Genomic DNA, 24650 nt, shown 5'->3' on the forward strand with positions numbered 1-24650 from the left:
ACGGTGGCTACGTAGCTTCACTTCTAGTACGCACCTTAGTGAAATGACTTAATGTGCGCTGAGAGAGTTTTAATAAAAAATTATTTACACGTATGACTATTAAATGCCAATTCTTTGACTTTTATTTACAAAATAATTATTTGGCTAAAACATGTTAATCCAATCAAAGAATTACATGCATGTGCCAATTCCTCAATTATTATTATTTTATCAAAAACAAAAGCCTTGCTGTTCAGCCCAATATTTTGGGAGTACAAAAAAAATAATATCGAATTTGGTTAACCCCTTAAATTTTATTTTAATTTCAAGTGAACTAAAGAAACGGACGAAAGTAACGTGAATAAACTAAATTTTGCAGTTCCCACAACATAGGGTGAAAAACCTATTGTCCAATGTAATATTTTAGGGGCATGCCCCCTTTTAGTGCAATATCTTGAAAATTACACTCTCTAGGCACCAAACTCGCACTTATAGTCCCTCACGTTTGCAAGGTTCATTTAATATCCCCATTTTTCAAATATTGATTTTATCCACGTGTTAGTGTATAGAATGTTTAGCCACCTTCCTCTATGTTAAGGTAGAAACAAGAAAAGAAGATTGCTCCTTCGCTTGTTCAATCCAAACATCATCATAACTTAATCAAAATCTTTGTTTATTTTTCAAACTAAATTAATCTAATGAAAATAAATGGCATTGCAGAAAAGAAAATTTGGTATTGTTCCATGTGAAATCGAACAAAAAAAAAAGATTGAGAACAAACCATAAACATGAAGGATTATTAGTTCCTTTTCAGCAGCTTATCAAACCCCCAAAAAAAAAAAAGAATGAAAGAGCACAATATGATCATACAAGATCAATATGACGTTTTGTTGGAACATAAAACGGTTCCATGTTGCTTTTCTGTCCACATGTGCAATATAAAAAGGACAGGAAAATGAAATAAAAGAGAAACTTACCTCCGCAAAATTTAGTACTAATAGGTCAAGCAAGATATCAAGTTTTTCATTTTTTCCCAAGAATGAGTATTTTCTAGACGGTTCCAAATCAATTCTCATTTCACATAATCTATACAACGACATACGGAAAACTTCATGAATACTCATCCAAACCCTTGCTTTATGTTTTAGTACTGTGCTTCTTCAAAACAAGCCTTTTATTCAATGAAAGGTAAGGGAACACAGAGTTAAAATTTGTAAACCATGTTCTCTGTAAAGCCCACATCCTTGAGTAGTCCAGTTAGCTGTGACAAAGGAAGCATAAATATCATTAGAGGCAACCACAGAATACTAACAAATAGAAAATTAAATTCTTTTCGCTCTATGGAATAAAATACCTCGCCTTGCTCACGAGGATTTGGCTTTTCCCCAGATAAATGTCTTATCATCCCAGGAGGACCACATACCTGGGAGACCAACAGAAAGTTCCAATGATTCCCATAATAAATCTCGAGTCATTTCATAACAAATTCAGAAAATCAGTAATCGTTCTTGCACTGCATCATTCTTGTTGTGTACCACGTATTGTTTGTCCTAACCCAGTTACTCAACAACACCAACTATTCAATAACAGTACCCCCACCCCCACCCCACAATTGTCATGAACAGCAAAATACTACAATACTAAACAAACGACCAGCTACGATTATTCAAGTTACCACTTATACTGGAGTACCTCGAGTGTTGCATATGATTTCTATAGTGACAATCAGGCCACCAAATTAGTTTTGAACAAACAGTTTAGTTCAACCTTCGTTTCTTCTTTGCATCAGCACCCTGTTTTAGTTGTTAGATATTACTGATGTCAGAATGTTAATTGCACGAGTCCTTTCCATAGAATTCTATGTTCTATATAATCTGTAATTAGTATCACTGGGAGTACGACAAAATGAATGAAATATCTATTTTCTCTTCATTCTTCTTTTCCAAATCCCTTCTTACTCATCTCCATCTCTTCTGTAAGTTTAGCCCTGTTGAGGTGCAATCATGCCAAATGGTATTAGTCGATGTTCCTCTATTTCACATTCATTGCTAGGCTTGGCAACAAGTTGAGCCAACATGGGGTTTGGCTCATCTCAGCTTCCATCAAAATTTGACTCGACTTGGCTCGGTTTGGTCAAAAGTTCGCTCTGATCAAGCTAGGCTAGATTCAACTCAGTTGGCTTGCTCCAGTCATGTAATGATTATTTTTAAATAAAATATCATCCATTAAGCTTAAAGAAATTAGCAATACGTCAATTTAACAATTATTAGTAATTTAATAAATTTATAATCTTGTACTTCATTAATTAATTTGATGTAATCAAACTTTTTATGCATATTGTTATATAACACACTACTATATGGGTGGTGCAAAGTGTAAAAAGAATAGGAATTAAAATCAATGAGACTTAATATCATACAATTTTTTCTGAATTAAAATTGTTGCTTCTTTTTTTCTGCCTTAAGCTATATTCTATGTTCAATTTTAAGTTAACCTCATTTGAATTTGAGTTCTAATTTAAATTAATAATGTAAATAATTTAATGACACCTGAATGCATTTATAAATTTAAACTAGCAATATTATATTTCTTCATTTTTTTTAAAAAAAAAAGAAGGTTAACATTTCATAGATAGCACTTACACCAATGGTGTATTTCGGTTGAAAGATATCTTTCATTCTTCTGAAATAGGAACCTATCCAATCTTGTCGTTGTGACATGCCGATCCCCTTTTCTCCAAGTAAAGTTGCCACATCTGAGTGGTGGGTCTTCTAATTCCATATCCTCAATATAATCTGAAAAATCCTCCATAGCATTGGTGAATCTGTTACAGTTCTTCTCAGAAAGGAACCTCACAACATTAAAATCCCCAACAATCCCCAAGGGCCATTAAATAGGCTCCTTCCTCCCAGCTCCCACCATACCTCGTCCCTTTCCTCTTTGTTATTTGGAGCATAGACAAATGAGAAGTGCCAGCTGAAATCCTGTGTCTTGCCCTAAATCTTTCAGTAGAATATATTTCTTTTAATAAAAAAAATTTAATTATGAATTTAATTACTTCAACAGCATAGCACACTACAAGTAACTACACAATAGAGTCAACTAGGGCTTGAGCTTGGCTATACTTTGACAAAGCTTGACTGAGCTCAGCTCGACTCGGTGATTTAAGAAGCTCGGTTGAGCTCGGATCGACTTGGTATTGTAAGAAGCTCGGTTGGGCTACGCTTAGGCTCGACACACGGGCCTATTCACAACTATGCTAGTTTTCTCGCACATTTTAGCTATTGTCAATTTAAAACATATATTTTCCGAGTCAATTTTTCTAAAATGCCTTCCTTCCGCATTCATTACCTTTGGTACAACTCTATGCACATTGAACCGATGAATATGCTTTATGTCTACAATGTTTCTCATGAGATTGTTGGTGCTCGATTTTCTCTAAAAGCCATCAAGAACTTATAATGTTTAAAGGAGCATGGGACTATACTTCAATGTCCATACAACGTACCCGGTGAAATCCCACTAAATGGTGTCTAGGGAGGGTGGAGTGTATGCAGACCTCACCACTATCTCGTATAGGTAGAGAGGTTGTTTCTGAAAGACCCTCGATTCAAGTGCATCAAACCCAAGTAAAAGATGATTTCAAGGTCCATAACATGTTTAAATAGATATTTACAATGAGACAAGGACTTGGGAGATTGAAGATGTACAATGAAGTACAATAACACGGCAAAAGGAGCGAGGGCTTTCAAACAAGAATCTTGGTTGATCACACCATCTTCTTGAATTCATCTAGTGGGTCTTGTTTTAGCTTTGAGTCATATCTGTACAACCAAATATAACCGTTAGCATATATAATTTTCTTAAGGTCTAAGCTAATTAGTCTATGGAAGATGTTGATGAAAATTTTGTGAAATATGAGAATTCTTATGTTTACTATGGAACCTCTCTTGAATTCTTCAAATAATTCAAGTATGAGTTCAACATTTCGTCTCCCTTAGGTTGAATTGCCATTTCATAGGTCTAAAGTTTGATACACTTGTGCTTAACTAGGAGCGGTAGGATTAGGAGGATATCCGCCAGTAGATCCGCCCCATACAACAAAGCCGATCCAACCACCACTCTTTAGGACTCACCTATAAGTTTTGATGGTACTCTCTTGTCACACAAGATGTTGGATGCAAGCCTTTTTTTCATCCATGTCGCACCAATATGATCTATGACATCATCATTGATCTCCCCATTTCCTTGGATCAAGGAGCCCAGATACTAAAATCTCTCTTGGAGAGGATTTGTGTATCAAGTATCACTTCCACGTCTGCCTCATGCGTCAAACTACAGAATTTACACTCCAAATACTCTGTCTTGTTCAACTCAACCTGAACCCTTAAAGACTCCAAAGCCTGTCTCCATAACTCATACAGGATCTTCATCAACAAAATCATCCCAAAAGCTAATGAACTAAAACCAGAAGGCTATTTATAGTAAGGGTTACATTGGGGTCTACAGAAATTACCCATATTCCCCCCCCCCCCCCCCAAAAGCCAAACCTAGACATAAATAGAATTCAAGAAGATGATGCCAAAAGTCAAGGCTCTTGTGTGGTTGTCGTCTTCTCCTTCGGCAACCCTCTTTACTCCTTTGTGCATATTTATTTTCTTAATTTGGTCTACTCATTGTAGATATCCATTTAAGCATGTTAATGACTTTTGAAAGCTTCATTCAATGCTCCTTTAATGCACTCCAAGTTCATGGTGATCTATATGTCAACCGGGGTATGTCAGATACTCCAAAATACTGCATTTTGGAGAATCCGACGCAGATGCGGCAAGAATTTTGGGATAGTCCAAGAAACATAGTTGATGATTAGAAGAAAGCTTTCAAGTCCTAAGTAGCCATTTTGGGTGCAATCAATTGTGTTCTCAATGTTGAAGAAAAAAACTTGATCAGTCAGTACGTAGTCCTTGACCAGATAGCAAAAAACAAATGACTAAGCATGAATATGTCATACAAGAAATTGAACAGCTTGGCCTTGGAGGCACTGACAATTTCACCTCTTTCAGAAAACTTACAAGAATAAGTGTATCATCACCAGGCCGAGGTAATCCTTTCACAATCATGTTCTTTGATACGTAACCTATGCCGCCTCTCCAATCATTGGTTGGATTGTCTACAGTGTAAAACACCTGGATATTCCATAGAGCACATGTTGGTTTAATCAGGAAAGAGAGGGCCGAAGAACAATATTTTGTATTAAACTTTCCAACTACCTTGAGATTCGGATGGGTGGCTGCAAGTACATCAAGTTTCTTCTTTAGCAGTATGTCATCAGGTGACAAATTAGCATAAACCAATGAGACCTGAAAAGTAAAAAAAGGCCCATGAGTGTTCGTTTACATGTTATTAAGGGAAAACTAGCTAAGACACATCAGGGGCAAATGCTGCCAGGAAATTACATCTTGCTACTGGGTGGAATTTGGTCAGTTAAGTTAGATTTGGTCAGTTAGGTTGGATTTGAATTAATCAAGTTCAATTTAATAAGTTCACTCAATAGATTACTGAACCGATATAGAATCAATTGCTTTTCAGTTTGACTTCTTTGGACATAATTGGTTGCTTCATATTACAAACTTTATTTGCCTAAAATTTGTAGAAATTAACTGCCCCACCTTCACTACTTAATTACAATACTTAAATGGCAGATTTAATAATTATTTAGAATATATAAATAGGAATGTTTTTGTAAAGCTAAAGTTCTTTTCGAATTAGAACCCGAAAAAGCAAAATCTTGAAAGTGAAAAAACCAACAGAAACTGAAAGACTTCCAATCCAGTTGGTTCACTTGGTAAGTTCCAAAGTGATGCATAACCCTATGATACTGACTTGTGGTTGTGGATGACAGCACAAAAATATTGGATCAAATCAATACCTGAGTATTATCATCAGGATTCTTAAGAATGGCCTCTATCACCTGGAGCATAGGAGTGATGCCACTGCCCCCCGCAATCTGTCATTGGAAGAATGAGTTTGAGTTCTATTATATTTAAGACCAGATACACATGAATAGATGCACAGCACACGATTCAGCCCTAATCGATATCTGATAGAAATGTCTACTGAGAATTGTAAGTAAACTGTACTAGGTAACCTAGTTAAACCTGATAAAGCTAAATAACACCTACATATTTCAATCAAAAGAACCTAATGCTCATATTCATAACACAAGCTTTATCAAGCAGAGATCCCAGATTTCTGGATATTGTCAAGTCGTCAAACATGATGATTCACAGGTAATGTTGACTTCTGCTAACGACAAGCAGCGTATAACTAGACTTAACAAATAGTTCTTTAGAATAGGTTCATACAGGCACCCCCGTTGTCGACAAAAATAAAAGGTTACTATCAACAGGAATTGTTTTTTTCTGAATTCTCATCAACAGCTCAATTTGTTGATAAGGTATAGTGATAAAAGTATTAGCCATTAAAGACATGATCTAGACAACCTGCCCAACTTTTGGCGGGTTAATGACCCACTAGTTTTTTTAGCTTAGCCCATTGTGACCCGCTCAATTCAGCTCATCCAAAAATAGGGCAGATATGTAGCCTTAATCAACCGATGAGGAATCTCTGCTAACATTTTATAGACTTTTCTTTTGTTTCATATGTTATATAAAGCCATAATATAGAAAGGGGGGGGGGGGGGGGGGGGGGATATATTAAGCAAATACAAAGAAAACAAACAAAGAAATTATATCTTGGTGAGTGTTCAGCGCAATGGATTAAGACCCATCGTTCGGTCCATTTATACCCAAGTAACCTTAGGGCGGGTTATTGACCAGCCCATTTATTTACTTAAGACCATTTGACCCAGCCAAATTTAGCCCAATTCATCCATTTGAGTCCCCTAATAAAGTAACATCACCAGTTAACAACTATGAGCAGATTAACTTGGTGTACATGTACCGAAGTTGCACCAAGCACATAAATTAATACCATCTAACCAATATTAAATCTTCTGTTTCTTTTTTATTTTTTGGGTTTTATACTCACAGTTACGTTTTTCTGTTTGTATGGAAGATCAATTCCTCTTCTTCACAAGTTTCACATCTCTTGTAATAAGCATGAGTTCTATGTTTTGATGACATCATTTTTAATGAATGTGGCCTAAATGATGCCATTTATTCAAAGTTGGGCAGAATATGAACATGAATAATATGCCTTCCAACGCTTTCAACTTTTATTAAGTAAATGCCTTCCAACGCTTTCAACTTTTATTAAGTACAGTGTTTTCTTTGGTGTTTTGCCTTTGTTAACAAGCATAATGAAGGGGAGGAAACAGCAGAAATGAGTCTTATCCAATTGAAAGCTCTAAATCTGCCAAGTACTCTGCTTGCACAAAATTCATCCCAGCAAAGTGAGTTATATCTACATAACTTCCTAATCTTACCACCAGACTGAAGAAAGAAGATAATTCCTAATTTTACCATGAATCAAGAGTTTCAACATGATCATATTGTACTCTTTTTAAATAGCAGTGTCACAGAGAACACTTAGATGCAAGCTCTTACCATGCCTATATGTTTCTTCATGTTTGAACTGTAACGCAATTTCTCAATGGGCCTGCACAAATTGAACGCCATTATTGACTCGTAAACTAGAAAAAACGATAAAGTAACAAAAGAAAGATCTCTGCTAGAATGTACTAAGTTGTATCACAGACCCTTTTACTTGAAGTATATCCCCCGGCTTCAGTTTTGCAAAATGCTGGCTCATTTTCCCTTCTGGATAAACCTACAATAATTACATAGTTTCCAAGAAACATTGTACAAGAAAAGCAAGTTAATGAGCATGTTTTGGCGAGTTAGATCAACAGTGAGGTAAACTAAGTAGAAAAACTCAAAGCATACCTTAATTAACAAATCAAAGTATCCCTTGGCTTCTGGATCAGATATAGGAGTGTAACTGAAAACAGGAACATACTTGCTCAATTTAGAGCATCTTGTAGTATTCCAAAAATATGAAGGGACATTCAAGAGAAGATTTTGCCCATTCAAGAGAAGAGATGAACTCTCTTGACACAGATTAAAATAGAAAATAGGTACACAAAAGAGGGGATAATGGAATAGGAGAAAAGCTTATGGATGTTTCTTTTAATTAACTTGATATCATAGTACACAAGGGTGGTGGCTTAGTAGTCAATAAAAAAGGAATTGACCATGGAAGACCAAGATTCAAACCCTTGGTGGTAAAGTCACCCAGTACTTCTATGGGTATAAGGTAGTAGATAATCAGTGAAATAGTGTAGGTGCAGGCAAGCTAGTCTAGACACTATTGCCATAGAAAGACTAAGTGGAAAGCATATCATCTGAAAAGAGTTACGTCCTCTCCCAATCAAAGATGTAACCCTTTTCACTTTTTATTAGAGAAAAGATAAATTTTGGTAATTAGAGTTATTATCTACATCAATGTAAGGAAGTAAAGAAGGCTTTAAGTTCATACAGCTGAAAAGAACTTAATTAGCATTCAAATGGATAAAATAGTAGAACTGTGAAAAGAAGAGAAAATGTTAGGATAAACTGCTTGATTTTTCCCTCAAAAATGATTACGGTTTAAATAGTGTCGTCCATGTGTTCTTTTTTCCTAATACTGTTGTGTCGGGGCCAGCTTGCGGCGCACCTCGATCAATTCCACGGGATACCTACCACCTACCACCAGCAACAAGAACCAGTTTACTCTATCCACCAATGCTAGCACAAATGGGAAGAGATCACCAAGTGTTTCGTCTCTGCAGGGATTTGAACCTAAAGCTAAAAACTCATGGTGCTCAACTCATTTCATTTACCACAAGGCCATACACTTGTGTGTTGACGTCCACATGTTCTGATTACATCATAATTACCGGAAGAGCAACAATCTAAATGATCCTAACTGATGTATACTATTACAAGATCCTAACCATATTCACAAGATACTAACAAGAACTAAACATGAAAAGGGAAAAGGCTAAGAAAGAGAAATTATAAAAGTGAAACTTACGGCCGAATGGCATATTTTGGTTTTCCTTCAGCATTTTCTCCCATTGGTGCCCTAAATGAAAAAGTGTATCAGTATGATAGAATGTCAGAGTAAGAAACCATATTCTCATAATTCTTTTGATGAAGCCTATATTCCCATAATTCTTGTAACACAGCTTCCAAACTTTCTTAAGTTACAAGCACACGATGGAAATGATATTTAAATATATTGGAACTTACCTCGTAAGAATGCAAGATGCAATATCAAGACCTAACTTTGAAGAAGGATCAAATGAAAACCTAAAATATTGGAGGAAAGAAAGAGTAGATCAATATCGTAATCAAACAATGCAGTATTGAGTCATTGACTGCTCGCTGTATACCTGAAAATTACAATACTTAAAGGGGATTCTCAGTAATATAACCAAATAACAGACTCAACTTTGGAGGCTTAAGTCTAACTACCATCTAAGATTTGGATACAGGAGAACTTTGTTAATAACTGCAGTCCAAAGTCTACCCAATTTTAACATAAAAGTCCAAAATGATCTATTTAGTGACTAACACAACAAATGAAAATGAAAGCAAAATTACATAGAAATCCAATTATCTCAAAAAAGCAGCAGAGACAAGCAACGGAAACCAAAGTAGAGGCTTTATTTTTCTAACAAAAACACTAGCATGGTCTAAATATTAGTTATAGTAATCCCCCTCCCATAAATCCAAAAAAAGACTAGAAAGGAATATTAAAGTTGACCACATTGCCCTCAAAATGTTAAGTGACCTTAATAACCTTTCATCATATATACATTATTCCATCAACACATGATGAATATTAATTTTCTCATAATGTTGCTATGTATTTTTCACTAATACATTAATTATAAAAATAACTACTTAGGGGTCGTTTGTTAGGCTGCATTAAAAGAAATAATACATGTATATGGTATAATTTAATACTATATTTGGTAGGAATTTGAGCCTATGTATAACTAATCCATGGATTAGTTGTACATCCTACATGGTCTTATAGGAAGCATAACTAATACCTTCCATTTGGAGGTATTAGTAATACATAGGATAAATACCATGGGATAAATCATATAAAGACAAATATCCCTCAAATTTTTTTAATTTTTTTTCTTCATTTTCTTAATTTTATGTTTTATATTTGTACTAGTAAATTTATTCAAACAAATTAGGTCACAAATTATTTAGAGAGAGTTATTTATTACTAAATATATCTATATCTAATTCAACTCAATACAAATTTGAAATGTGAGTTATTTAATATTTACTAATTAAAAGACAAATATATCACTAATTATTCGTATTTTGAACAATTTAAAGAAATGCATACATATTAAAACTATAACTTGCAATTTTTATGTGTAAATGTAGATGGTTTATTCAATTTTACCGTTGTTGACCATCTTTACAATTTTAAAAGTAGTTAATTTATCTTTTTTAAATTTAAAATTGACATTTTATGAGTGATCAATTTATTAAGATGAAAATACTTATCCTCAAATAATTCAAGTAGAAAATTGGAAACATGACAACAAAATTATTCTTCTCGTAGCTAGTTAGAATGCCATAAAAAAATATTTACCGATAATTATCTACTTTGACACAATAACATAATAATTTAAGGGTATAATTGGAAAGGAGATTCTTAAAAAATTTGAATACAATCACAAGTTGGGATTGTAAACAATGAACCAAACACTTGATAAAAATAAACCCTACTTTACTAATCCCTGCACTACTAATCCATGTATTATTTAATTCCTGCATTACTAATCCATGTGTTATTCATTTTGTACCAAACAACCCCTTAATATTTTGTTTTCTTGCAAACATTTAGTACTCTTTGAATTAGAATCTACATTCATTTAGTTGTTTGCTTTGGGATATTCAAATGGAATACTAACAGTTATATTTATAGACAAAAAGATCAAACCCACTAAAAAGCATATCTCAAAGTAGTAGTGAATGAAGGCAACAGGAGGGAATTAATTCTTGATATGCTTATAATCCTATATTTAGTTACGCCAAACTCTTGCTCTCTATCATTTCATCTCTGTATTTCTTTTGTGATAGGTGGACAACTGGAACATGAGAGCAATATAAGAGCCCTTGAACCCATCAAAACAAAGTGCTTCAGTTATTACAAGATTATATTTCAGTCGCAAAATGATTTAAACAAAGATCAGATTGAAAGTCATACGGTTAAAGAATGAGGGTTCACTTAAATATATAGAAGAAGCTGCCAGGACCAACTCTATCACCAATGGGCTAAATTGTCTACTATTGAATCGTAGTCATCAAATATAATTTCCACTTTGGAATCTGATTTTTTGTCAAATTGTTCAAATCAAGTTGGTCTATATTGATCAGATATCTATTCCAACTCCGCAAATACTCTCATATAGCAACGAACATAAGAGCATCACTGCATTTGCTCTCCGCTCATAGTTCAAAAGTTAGAGATGGAATTATAATAGACGGAAGATACCGTAGTGTTGATGAATCTATAAGCCTTTTACCATTGAAGTTATTTCCAGCAAGGTATTAGGATTAAGAGTTGTAACAGAGGAAGTAGGACTTATCTAAGGTAATTATTAAAATGAGAAAGATAAATTTGAGTTGTTGAAGAAATTCATATGTCGTCCAATTATTTTAGATTTTATCATATTCTGCTATAAGTATATCTTTTATGAATGTCAATAAGCTAGCTTAAATGTCACCAGATATTTGTTCATTTTGTTGCTTCTCTTTAAACTTTCTTGAATCACAACCTAATGCATAAAGAGCTCATGTACACTTTGACTAATTAAATTGGACATTTATTTTACCTCCCTTTAAGAAAATACCTCCACTCTCCGCAATATTTCACATCGTACGTAATTTGTTAGTCGAAGGAAGAAGCATGAGCAAAACAGTATGGCCATGTTATATGCCACTTGAACAACATAAGCATTTATTGCAAAGAAGCTTAAACATTGCTTCACACTATCATAATTGTGGTGTTCTTCATGTTAAAGATTTTTTTCCATCTTTTTCTGTAGTCTTGTTACAATCTAGCTTGCCATTTCAAGTTGTTTCGTCAAAAGAATCTTCTGGTCATAGAGGATCAAAATACTAGTGGGAGAAATGTAAGTGCCCATTTGGATTGACTTATTTTAGGTGCTTTTAAGCCAAAATAGCTTTTAAGCGGTTTTGAAGTGTTAGGGTAAAGTTAAAAAGTGCTTATAAGCACTTATTTTAAAGTCACGATAACAAAAATAAGCCAAAAGCCATATAGTTAGAAACCCTAACTTATGGCTTTTGGCTTATAAGTCATAAGCCAAAAGCCAATCCAAACAGGCCCGAAATCCATATATCAGAATCACAAAAAGACATCTGAGAACTTCTTTTGAAAAGGGTTTAACTAGATAAGTTGAATAGGATGTTAAAAATTGCTTGTTACTGCTGATTAGCCAGAGTAATAAATAGTTTAGTTGTAGGAGTCGTCATTGTTTAAATTCAAATTCAGTTAGAAAAGATCCGTTGAGATATTTTAGGTTTTGAATTTTAAAATATGCAGATTTTTTGTCTTAAATTGGCTATTTAAAGCCCTCTATGCTTAATAAGATTCTACAAAGATAATTTCAGTCACATCATTTTTGCTGCTCCAGCATCTTTAAAAAAACAACAGCAGTATCAAGAGTCTCATTAGTCTTACCACATCTATGAATTCATCTACAGAACCATATTCAAACTATTTTTAACCAATACCAGTTTTTAACCTATTTAACAATTATTAACTTTTAACTTATTTCTCAAACATGCCAAGCAGTCATCTCTTTTTGAAAGCCTCGTTAATTTTCATTGATGAGAACTATCAAATTTGGTCACCAAAATTGAAATCAAATCCCGACAAACGATTTATAGGATATTGTGATGGAAAAAAAATTCTTCCAACAATTTTTTGCGAATCATATAATTGTCCAGATTAAAACACTTTCAGAAAAACTTTCAAACAAGATAAGGTTATTGAGGATTTTTGTGAACAAAACCAAAAGAAAAAAGAAGAAAGAGTCATGTTAAGAAAAGTGTGCAAGTTCAAAAGCAGTCAAAAAGAATTCATCATCAACAGCCAAAGTAGAAATTGAAGAGAAACAGTTTTTTCAAATTGCAGCAAATAAAGCAAAGGAGTGTTGAAAATTGCTTCTGTTACTCTTGATTTACCATAATAATAAGTAGTTCAGTTGTAGGGGTCGTCTTTGTTTAAATTCATTCAAATTAGTTAGATAAGATCAGTTGAGATATTTTAGGTTTTTGAATTTTAAAATATGCAGATTTTTTGTATTTAAGTTGGCTATTTAAAGCCCTCTATGCTTAATAAAAATTATAGAAAGACAATTTCCATCGCTTATATTATTTTTCCTGCTCAACATAGGACATACAGATATCAATTTTTAAAATTGACAATTTTATTTTATTTCATATATAAGCAACACCGGTTTTAATGATGTTTATATGATTACTAGTACTGGCTACACCCATTGCCATATATACTATGTTGCTTAGGCTCTTCAAATTGGAGAATCCGATACAGGTGCGGCATCAAAATTGAAGAGTCCTTGCAACTTAGCAAAAATATATATCCACCCTAGTTACCATGCATTTCTATGAGTTAGGATCTAGTTTATTAAAGTCAGCAACCCAGAGCCAATCTAAAATATCATTTCATTGAGTTATATGTACCAGAACATCAGAGGCAGAATTACCTTATGAATTCTATTCCCAAAAGTTGAATCCACACATTTAACCACCTTCGGTAGATACAAATGGGCTAGAAAGTTCTATTTACTATGAGGTAATTGGTGTAAGATCACTGATCCAATAGTAAAAGTGGTAGAATAAACTCAAATTGCCAACAGAATTTTCAAACCAAACAGACCAGGTTTAGTTCACAGGGAGGGTCCTTATTGAATGAGTAGTGTCACTACTAAAGCGTCAAAGCCATAATTATAAACTAACAAAGAAAGAAAAAAATTACCTGAATAGATGACTATTGTGGCTAACTGGAGCTCGATCTTGCAGCTTAAATTCAATCCATTTATCAGGATTTAGAGCTGAAAACGAAGGAGGCAACAGCAAAATTGAGTTAGTTCCTTGTTTTAACTTTAACAATGTCACAGTTAAACAAATCTTCCAGTGTCCTAATGTTACTGAAGCACTTAAACTTGACATCAAAAAGCATGAAGTCAAAGAGAAGTCTAAACGAGAGAAGGAATATACACAGATTCATAAAATAGAAAAACTCAAATATATCAATAAATTAGCTTATAAGCAGAGAAACCATGCAAATTCTCAGACAAAAGTATATACAAGTCATTCCTTCAACCTGTTACATGCAAAGAATTTCTTATATCTTATCTCTCGTTTTCCTTCATTAACTCATTTCAAATGATAGGACTTATAATTCATAAATCGAAGTCTATGAAAATGAAAGCCCGCATTTTCAACTTCCCACATAACTGCATCAACAAAAAACTTATATCACAGACCCTAAATCAAAATCAAAACTGTTGGCTTAAACAGAAAGAGAGTTTTGATTGAGTTGGTGCTCCAACCAACTCTATGAATCTCTTGACAAAAGCATAAGCTTCAGAGAGGCATGAATATAAAAACTAACCAACTTTTTTACCCGAATCTTCACTGATTTGCTCCAAGTACACCTGTATATTGGAAAATTTTCAGCTTTCTAATGAATGAAATATACAGTAGAACAATTTATGTAGGCACTCTGAAGTCACAGAAATAAAAATCATAAAGAAAAAACATCCAGTATCTAACGAGCAATAACATGATGGTTCAACATCTACTCCCGAAAGAAAATGAGAAACAAATAATCTTAAGGCGTAAAACTAGGAGAATCTAATGATTTAACTTTCATTTCCAAATCAATTAAGGCGAAAAGAAACACAAACAAGGGAAAATGCTCACAGGCACTAGTTTCAAAGCAACACACAAAAGTTGCTTTTGAATTAGCAGTCTGACTCTGGTAGTCCTTCTGATCACCAAAGAAGTGACTACATAATATGGGGTTAGTGTATGGAGATCCATTAGATCTCTGTGCTCCGAGTTTAAGGCTAACACACAGATGAAAGTGAGGAATGGAGAGAAAACAGAATTCTGGAAAGATGCTTGGCATGAGGCAGGTAGGCTAGAGGCCTTGTATCCTGATATATACTCTCTGGTGTCTCACCAACAGAAGACTATAGTAGATCACTGGACTCCTCAAGGGTGGAACTTCATCTTTAGAAGACAATTAAATGATTGGGAGATTCAAAGGGTAGCAGATTTTTTCAACAACATTGGGCAATTTAATGGACTGGAAGGAGGTCAGGACATTTTGTGGTGGAAAGGTAATCGAAATGGCAGCCTTTAAGGTGGGTTGTGCATACAACTGGTTGAACCACACCAATCAGCCTCAAAGTCACTGGCCATGGAGAGGAATCTGGAAGTCAAAAATTCCACTCAAAGTGGCATGTTTTGTTTGGTTGTTAGCCAAGGAGGCTGTACTGACTCAAGACAACTTAAAGAAAAGGGAGAGACCATTATGTTCTAGATGTTTCTTTTGTGGGGAAACTGCTGAGACAGTTAACCATCTCTTTCTACACTGCAAGATGACAAGTCAACTATGAAGGTTATTCCTGAGCCTTGATGTCATGGACCATGCCTGCCAAGATCACAGAAGCAATTCAGAGTTGGGAGGAAGCAGGAAAGCAATCCAAGAATAGAGACAGATGGAGAATTGTCCCAGCTAGCATATAGTGGACAATATGGAATGAAAGGAACTCTAGAGCTTCCGATAGTGTTGAGAGTAGTATGCCAAAAGTCACACTAAATTGTCTTATGCTACTACGTTTTTGGTGTAATCAATTATACTCAAATGATACAATCTCCTTAATTGATGTACTAGACTCAGTTTAGCTAAAGATAGTAGAATTCGAAGTACATGTTGTAAATACTGATCAGTGTACTGACTTTTGTGGAATAGACAAAGTTACCATTTAAAAAAAAAATGTTCAGATGTGTGTGTGTGTTGGGGGGGGGGGGGGGGCTCTTTTTCATTCAGGAGGCAAATCTTTCGAGTTAATATATAAAAGTGAAGATAGTGACCTATGGTTCCTATGGTTCGAGCGAGGTAGCATATTCACAAAAAGAACTAAAGTTGATGAGGAAAATATCAGATGGATATGGAAACAGATATGCTTCAGGCTTCCCGCGGTTCAGGGAATTTATTCAGGAAAGGAGGAAGATCCAAGCTTATTTGTACACAGTGTACCAAAACTACAATGTAATGGCAGATACATTAGAGTAATCACTTGGATCGGAGACAAGAATCTACTATTATTATTCCAGAAAACAAAACAATTACAACAGAGGCTGAGGAAATGTTCCCTAGCTGTAATGTTTGTTCTCTTTAAAAAGAAACAAATAGAAGATTTTTGATGGGATTTCAACTCCCATCTCAGTTCTTAAGGGTAGATTCTGAGCAACATAGACATTATCCATATGAGTCACATCTTTCAACTTTGAAAAGTGAAGCTTAGTGTCTTGTCAATGTACTCTATCAAGTAGTAATATTTTTTCATAGCAAAGAAATCCCGAGGACCTGTTGGAGCACAGTTTGAAACTCGATGTAAAATGAATCCGTTCTTCTACCCTTCTCCACTTAAATACTAGCTTTTTGTGAGTTGCAGGGTTCGAACATGTGACACACATCTAATCTATACATCATACATTGTGTTAATAGTGACAAGAGAAGATAGTCTGCCAATCACAAAAAATCAACAGAAGTATCAAATCATCACGAAGATAAAAGTCAGAGAAAACAGGAAAAGATCTGACACAACAATTGGACATAAATAAAATCGGTAGAAACCCACAACAAAAACAGTCCTGAATCTTCCATAAAAATAAACACATATTACATTTAAGCTGAAAATAGAAGCTCAGATTACAAAACGTTAAAATGAGAAATGAAACATAGAATTGAAGTATACCAAATTCGCAGAAGAATGGCAGTAATAATAAGAGACGCATCCAGCAACGGCTGCAATAGCTCCAAAGGGGAAGCGAGGATCAGCAAAATTTGACTTGGAATCGCCTCGAAATGCTATGGGTGCAGCCTTGGCTAGCTTCCTCAACAACGCTGCCATTTTCACTCTCTCTCTCTCTCTCTTCTCTTCTCTACCTGGGGAAGAAGAAAAGGTTTAGGATTTTATGAATTGTGAATTGAGTTTTAAGTTCTTTTATTATGTTGAATCTAGAAAATGTCATAAATATTCCCCGACTATTGGAGTAGATGTAGCACTTAATTTAACTCTTCAAAACTTTATTATGTTTTATCTCTTGACAATACACTCACCGCTTATCATTTTAGTTGAAACAACTTTCACATATAGCAAATATAAAATTTATATTTATATGTTATATTAAATTTTGTATAATTATGATTTATACCGAACTTATATATATATATAATTTTTTATATATATACAATTGAAGCGAATTTTATAAAATGAGAAATCGAGAAATTATATACAAATTGAATTGTATAAAACGAGAAAGCAAGAAAATCATAATTAAATTACATAAAACGAGAAAGAAAATTATATACAATTTGAATTTGTATAAAAACGAGAAAGAGAGAAAAACAAAAAGAGACTTGTGCAGAGAATATACAATTGAATCGAATTGTATGAAATGAGAAAGAGAGAAATTATATACAATTTGAATTTGTATAAAACGAGAAAGGCAAAAGAGACTTGGGCAGGGAAAATTTTGTATTGTACAATTATAAGTGTATCAGACGAACATATATGTATTTGCATGCGTTTATACAATTTTCTCTCGTTTTATACAATAAGAAACACAATTTATAAAGCGAGAGAGAAAAATGTGAGTGATAATATGATGGAGACAGGGATTGACAAACAGTTTGCTCTGGAACACAAATAAATCAAAGGGTAGCTATTATATTTATTTTATATTATTAGTTTGTCATTCTATACAATTATCCTTTTTAGTTCTTTAGCTATTTAAAAATATATCAGATTTGGTCAATATATATTTTTTATATAAATAATTTAGATTTATATTAATGGAAGTGATATTAAATTCTTAACCTATTTTCAGTTTATTCTCTCTCCTCACAATTTTTTCTTCAAATTAATTTTGGAAAAATAACTTTAACCTCAACGATGCAAAATAAAATTAATGAGGAAAGAGGATAGAAGTCTTGATTTTCTCGTAAATTTTATTTTAAATCGTTAAGGTTAATTTTTTTTCATAAGAATAATTTGAAGAAAAAGTAGCGGAGAGAGAGAAACGGCTAAATATATGGGATAAGAATTTAATTTCATGGAGGCATGGATTCCGTTAATATAATTTATGACATTTGTATTAAAAATATAAACAGAGATCAAACTTGATGTTTTCTAATACTTAAAGAACTAAATCGATATGTATAAAGTTAAGGGACCAAATCTGGTAAAACTTGGAATAGTCAAAGGACTATATTCGGTAAGATATATTTAAGGGCTATTTTAGACCTACTACAATAGTTCAAGGACTATTTGTGACATTTTCACATGTTGAAACCTTGATTATTTTTGTGTTTAATATATTCCTCTCCACTTATATAATTCTTAGTTTGCCCTAACATGCTGTTTTGGATGATAATTTTAAAGTTTAAATTATCTAAAAATATTATTTTGAAAAAAAAAGGAAAATGCACAAGTACCCCCTCAACCTACGCCCGAAATCCCAGAGACACACTTATACTATACTAAGGTCCTATTTCCCCTTGAACTTATTTTATAATTAATTTTCTACCCCCTTTTCGGCCAACGTGGCACTAGCTTGAAAAAAAGGTCAATCAGCGTTGGGCCCACAAGATAGTGCCGCGTAGGGCAAAAAGGGATAGAAAATTATTAATAAAATAACTTCAGGGGGTAATAGAACCTTAGTATAGTATAAGTGTGTCTCTGAAATTTTGGGCATAGGTTGAGGGGGTATTTGTGCATTATCCCAAAAAAAAAAGTAAAACTTGACTTATAAATTTAAATTTTGTAAAAGTAAAAAATTCATCTTTTTAAATTTTATAAAAATGATTCATGCTCATCATGAAGAGATTATTTGTACCATTTAATGAATTATATTAATATAGTTAGTTACTGTTGTTGTTGACTAGAGTATCTTTTTAAAATTATACGTATTAGAAATTTGTATACACAAAAAAATTACCAATTTTCAAAAAAAATTGTAAACACAACCATCTATATATAAAAGAAACATGGAGATATGTAATTTATCAATGAGACGCTTCCAATACTGGAGCTACTAGCTTTTTATTCCATGTCATAAGTTTGTAAAAAATAGGCAACAAAGCCTAGAAATTGAAACAAACAACAAAAATAGAATGACTCAATCCACTAAAATATCTCACGTACTTTTACAAGCAACACCATAAAAAATAGGGTTACCAGATTGATCTCCTTTATATATTTTTTTATGTCTCCGCTTGGAGTTCTTTCTAATTCTACATTCCTCTTCCTTTTGATATGGATCATTAACACTTTCCTCTTGAATGTCTTGATAACTATTTTTCTTAGCTCGCAGAGGTTGTCTCCTTTTATATCGTGATCTTCTTTCTTACTAGCTTTGAACTCTAACTTTCTATTTCTATTGTAGAGATATTATCATGTGGAACGGTGAATATATACCATGGTGGTTCTGATAGAGGTGTCTTGTTTGTTGATTGAGCTCGCAACTACCTGTAAGTGACGCTTTTCCTTCTCCGCTTTTCCTTTTTTGTTGTCATACCTCTAATTGCCTCTTCTTAAGCTAAAGTGGCAGTAGAGATACCAAAATATTCATGTTCTTTTTCCTAGTAGAGTTCTTTCTCAACACTGATCTATGAAACTCAATCTTACTTTTGGGCCCTCGCTTTTTGCTAAAGAGACTTTTTATAAGCTAACATAGTTATAGTTTAGACTAGAGAGCTTAGTGCTCACAGTGATGCATGCCTAGTAATGGCAAAAGGATTTTATGTATATACCATAATTGTGAGATCTGTCAATGGTTGTTCCTTTGTAATTATGCTTGCTCATATTGTTGTTGAAGACTTCTAGCCTTTCTTGTTTTAATCCTCAATGTTGATATCTCTGATTTGTTCGTGTTTTAAATCTTTTTTAAATCTGTTGTAACTGTTGAAAACTGTGTTATTGTGTTATCTCATGCTTTTCATATGCCTCATTTGCCAACTTATTTGCTAATTGATTAGCTTCCCTGAAAACATGTTTAATTCTTGCATGTAATGCCTCTACTAGTTTCTGAATTTCCTCTATCTCTTATGTGTGTTGTCACTGTACTCTTCATTCCCTCCTAATCATTTTTCTAAGCTTAGTAATTTGTTTCTACAATCACATTAGTCATATTGGCTTTTTGGCAGTGTTATAGCGTTTTTAGTATAGTCCTAGTTTAAGCCTCCATGATATCTCCTACTCCTATTCTTTGTGCCTATGGATTTACTAAATTCCCCTGATCATTCCTCATACAAAAGTTGTATGTACTTTCCTCTGGTTGCCTCTACTTGACCCATCAGTGTTGCAATCTATCCAACCCGATTGAAAATATACTCCCCTTCAATTCTTCCCTTCCGCCATGTAAACCTATTGCCACAAGTTTTCAGTTCTATTGATGCACAATTGTTTAGGACAAACTTTATCACCTCATAAGGAGTAAAATCCAAGCCCACTTGCTTCTCTTCAGCATTTTGAATTACGTTAAAGTTACCCCCACACGCCATGGATTATTATTTTCTATATCTATAAACTCCAGCTCTTCCCATAATTCTAATCTTTCGAGGGCATTACATCTGAAATACAAGCATTTTATACTACTTTCCTTAGATTCATTGTTAGTTGTTGTCCATTGTCTCTTATCACCTCACCGATCCATTCTTCTTCCCAAAAGATCTACATTTTTTTGTTGTATAATTGCAATATGTATTCCCCATTTCCAATTCCCTTTTGTAGTGTTCTAGTTCTTGTGGGCCTTGGAAAGGTTCCATAAGAGATATGTAATTGTATTTGTGCGTCCTATTTAGTTCCATTAGTCTATCAAAAGCTTTTTGAGACCAAACAAAACTAATGTTCCAAAATATGGTTTTCCCAATCATTGATAAACACGTGTGGTCTTTCATTGCTACTCCTTGTTTTCACTTGTAACGAAAGTGAAGGTTGACATGATTTACTTCTTTTGCCTCCACTTTCGATGAATTTCCTTGGCAAAAAATCACCATCTCTCGATACTTTGTCGATATTTTCCTCTATTTCTTCAATCTTATCCATGTCCTTTTTTCATTGCTTCTCTTTCTTTGTGATCTCTCTAAATATGGCATTTTTTTTGTTCTGTGTTTCTTCTATTTTTCCTTTCTTGGAGCATGCCTCCTCCTCTTTTTCATTTGATTCTATTTCATTCTCCTTATCCCATCCTTTTACCTCTATATTGCCGCCACTAGCATCTCTATCAATTGTATTTCAACACTCATTCTCTTATCCTTATCTATGAGCTCCATCTCAACTGGCATTGATGAGGACTTCTTGTTTTATATTGTTACCATTTATGCTTCCCCCCCCCCCTCCTTTGTTCTTTGATCCTCTAATTAGTGTTGTATTCTTACCGATAAAGATTTTCTCTATCCATTTTTTTTGTATTCCACCTTGCCCATTTGTAACTATGCATCTTATATTTCTACACCATCTTCCTGGCCATCTAGCGCCCCAAATTTGTTTTATGTATTAATCCCCTATCATTCATGTTGATTAATTTTTTTGTTCCATACTTTTTCTACTTTTCCTCTTCCATGTTTTGTCCAGGCTCCTCCCCTTGTGATTCTTCTCTTTGCCATCCCCCGTCCCTTCCTTTGTTGTTGTTCCTCTGTCATGGTGTCATACACTCCTTTGTTTTTCCTCCCATTTTCTCTCTTTAAGTTTCTTCTTACCCCGTCTCTTTCTTCGAATATTATTTTTGATTAATAACATAACACTCTACTTTATTATGTCCTTGAATTCTACAAATCTTGCAGTATTTCGACATATAATCTTATTTACTACCGATCCATTTTCAAGCATCTCTATTGATTTTTTCCTCATACCAACATTGATTTTTTTTTTTGGAGGGGGGATCACCCAATAAATCCACATCCATCTTTACTCTTGCACAACTAGGTCGTGTTCGATGCTTTGTAGTTAAGTCCACCTGTAATGGTTTGTCTACATAACTTCTAATGAAAATACCACTTCTTTCACGAAAAAAACTCAATGTAAACACTTGAAAAGAGATCTATGTGATTGTCATAGATGTTTCCTAATTAACGTTTCAAGCACGCCTCTTTCAATTCTTGGTGCAAACGGTCAGTAATCATTATAAAATCGAACGAAGAGTTGGGTTCAAACGCACAGGGAGTGGTACATGTATAAAATTCAATTAAGAAGTACAAATGTGTTCTAAACATTTATAGGCATACAAATTATCGAAAACATACAATTAAATCTAAAAGGGTGACAACTAATGTCAACGAGGGGTTTGGTTTTGCAATGAACAATTGAACAACAATGAAAACAGGGTAAAATAACAATATGGAGAGGAGTTCTTGGGATGTGATAAATTATAGGCTTATTATGCTATATGAGTAATTGAAATCAAACGATGATTTGCTGAAACATTGTGGGTAGGCTGGTTAAGTGCAATAGTTTTCGCTTGAACTACTAGGGGTGGAAATTCTGTATTTCGGTTCGGTTTTGTTTTTTTTTTGATTATTTTGGTTTTCTGTTCTTGTAAAATGTGTATCAAATACCAAACTAAAATATTTCGGTTCGATTTGGTTTTTGTTATTTTGGTTCATTTTTTTATTTCATTTTTTATGGGCCTGCTTAGTGGGCTTTTTAAAATTTTAAAATTTACAATTTTTTTGTTTGATTTTTCAGCTTAATGAGCTAAAAATAATTGCATCAAAGAAGTGCATTGTAATTACATCAAAGAAGTGCATTACTACCAAATATCAATTGCCAATATGCCATTAGGCATTAACACCACAAATTTTAAATTCACAGTGTCACTAAAACACCCAAATTTTTAATTAACAATGTCACTAAAACAAAAGTGCATTGTAGTTAATGTCTTCACAAATACAACATAATAACAATCTAACAAGTAACAATAATCTCTTCCGTTAGAGTTGAGACCACCTTCAAGTTTCAACTTTCTAGTGCAACATAATAAACAATAATGAGCAACAAATAATGTATTTAAAACTTCTTGCCTTCTTCCATGAGATCACTTTCAATTCAAATATCAATAATAACAAACAACAATGAGTTTTCTTGACTTTCTTCCATGAGACCACTTTCAACTTTTAAGTGTCATGTGCCAACAAAAATACTAATAAAACTTAGTATTTTACGTCTTTCTTCATTTTCTTGACTCTTTGACCTTTTAAGATAAAATCAAATGTTAGAATACTACTTTTAAGATTAAAAAATGATATGATTAAATAAATGACGTATTGAACTCACCGCTTGCAAGTCAATCATGGATCAACAATGGAAGAGTTTCTTTCACTATTTGGCAACTCAATAAAAAAGAAAAATAAACATGTCATACAAGAATACGACCACCGGTGCTAAATGCACAGTCTGATGTCACCTCGACATAGAATTAGTCAATACATCTCGAGTCAACTGTGGAAGTATATGAAATCTAGGAGAATTAACTTTCCACCAAATCAAAATATCAAAATCTCCAGATTCAGGCTCTTGGTCTTCAAGAAGATATTTATCCAACTCAGATTTAACACGTAAACTTCCAGAATATTGCTTTTGTTTCTTCATGTGCAACTTAGTTCTCAAAGAATTTTTGGACACATTTGGAGAAAGACCACAAGCAGAAGAATTAGATGAGTCAAATGAAGATGGTTGATTATGAGAACCTTTTCCATACTTACTTACATATATCGCAAAAAATTCCCTCAAGTAAGCCTCTACTTTCTTATTCACTTCATTTCCCATTCTTCTCCAAGTAATTCTCTAAGAACAAAACTAACATACATAAATTTATTGCGAGGATCCAAAACAGAAGCAATAAAAATCATTTTGTTCATTTTTTAGGAGTACCCCAATATTTCATGAACTTTTCTTTCATTGCCGAAGCCAATTTACTAAAATAAAGATCATCACTTACCATACATAATGTGACAACCCGAAAACGACTATGCTAAGTAAGGCCTAAACGTACCTAGAATGCCTAGGTTAGACTGGGTTCACATGGCTTGATGTGCGTGTAACCAGACCCCTGGACCTATGCCCCAGCCAAGCCAACCAACTTGGTGAGTTAGTTGAGCTAGGCAGGGTTGGTTCCATCCATGTTGGGTACCCGAATACTAGGATTCACCCAGATGAGTCTTAATCGGACTTAGAGGGTTAGTCCTAGGTTTTAAGGGTTTCATGGGTATACAGGTAATTTTTGGGCTAGGGGTAGTATAGTAATTATCCTAGGATGATAAATAATTAAATAAGGTTTTTAATTAGTCAA

General features: G+C 33.8%; 1 protein-coding gene across 3 annotated transcripts; it reads right to left on the reverse strand.

Annotated features, from left to right (window-relative positions):
- Nucleotides 1-935: 935 nt before the first annotated feature.
- On the reverse strand, nt 936-17374 carry LOC101244772 (NADH-cytochrome b5 reductase-like protein). 3 transcript variants are annotated; one of them, XR_011221227.1, is made up of 14 exons: nt 17057-17339; nt 14680-14722; nt 14041-14116; nt 9234-9293; nt 9016-9066; nt 7887-7941; nt 7700-7770; nt 7548-7599; nt 5909-5986; nt 5250-5339; nt 5052-5165; nt 2622-2774; nt 1334-1402; nt 936-1240 (listed from the first exon to the last, which is right to left on the reverse strand). XR_011221227.1 is itself a non-coding variant. In XM_004239232.5 (13 exons), exons 1-13 carry the CDS (start codon nt 17210-17212, stop codon nt 1184-1186), a joined length of 972 nt encoding a protein of 323 aa, XP_004239280.2. In that variant the 5' UTR covers nt 17213-17374; the 3' UTR covers nt 936-1183. The 3 variants fall into 3 exon arrangements, 2 of the variants coding, with proteins under 2 accessions (XP_004239280.2, XP_069154079.1); XM_004239232.5 differs by lacking the exon at nt 2622-2774 and having other exon boundaries at nt 17057-17374; XM_069297978.1 differs by lacking the exon at nt 2622-2774 and having other exon boundaries at nt 14692-14722.
- Between the last annotated feature and the right edge of the window lie 7276 nt (nt 17375-24650).

The sequence above is a fragment of the Solanum lycopersicum genome, chromosome 5, assembly GCF_036512215.1.
Source record: "Solanum lycopersicum chromosome 5, SLM_r2.1".
Lineage (NCBI taxonomy): Eukaryota > Viridiplantae > Streptophyta > Magnoliopsida > Solanales > Solanaceae > Solanum > Solanum lycopersicum.

Excerpts from the sequence above, each read along its gene's own strand:
- LOC101244772 (XM_004239232.5), bottom strand. The coding sequence starts at position 17,212 with ATGGCAGCGTTGTTGAGGAAGCTAGCCAAGGCTGCACCCATAGCATTT. Across the intron at positions 9,294-14,040 it reads CACAATAGTCATCTATTCAG|GTTTTCATTTGATCCTTCTT; the intron begins GTAATTTTTTTC and ends CCAATATTTTAG. Across the intron at positions 5,987-7,547 it reads TGAAGAAACATATAGGCATG|ATTGCGGGGGGCAGTGGCAT; the intron begins GTAAGAGCTTGC and ends TTCCAATGACAG.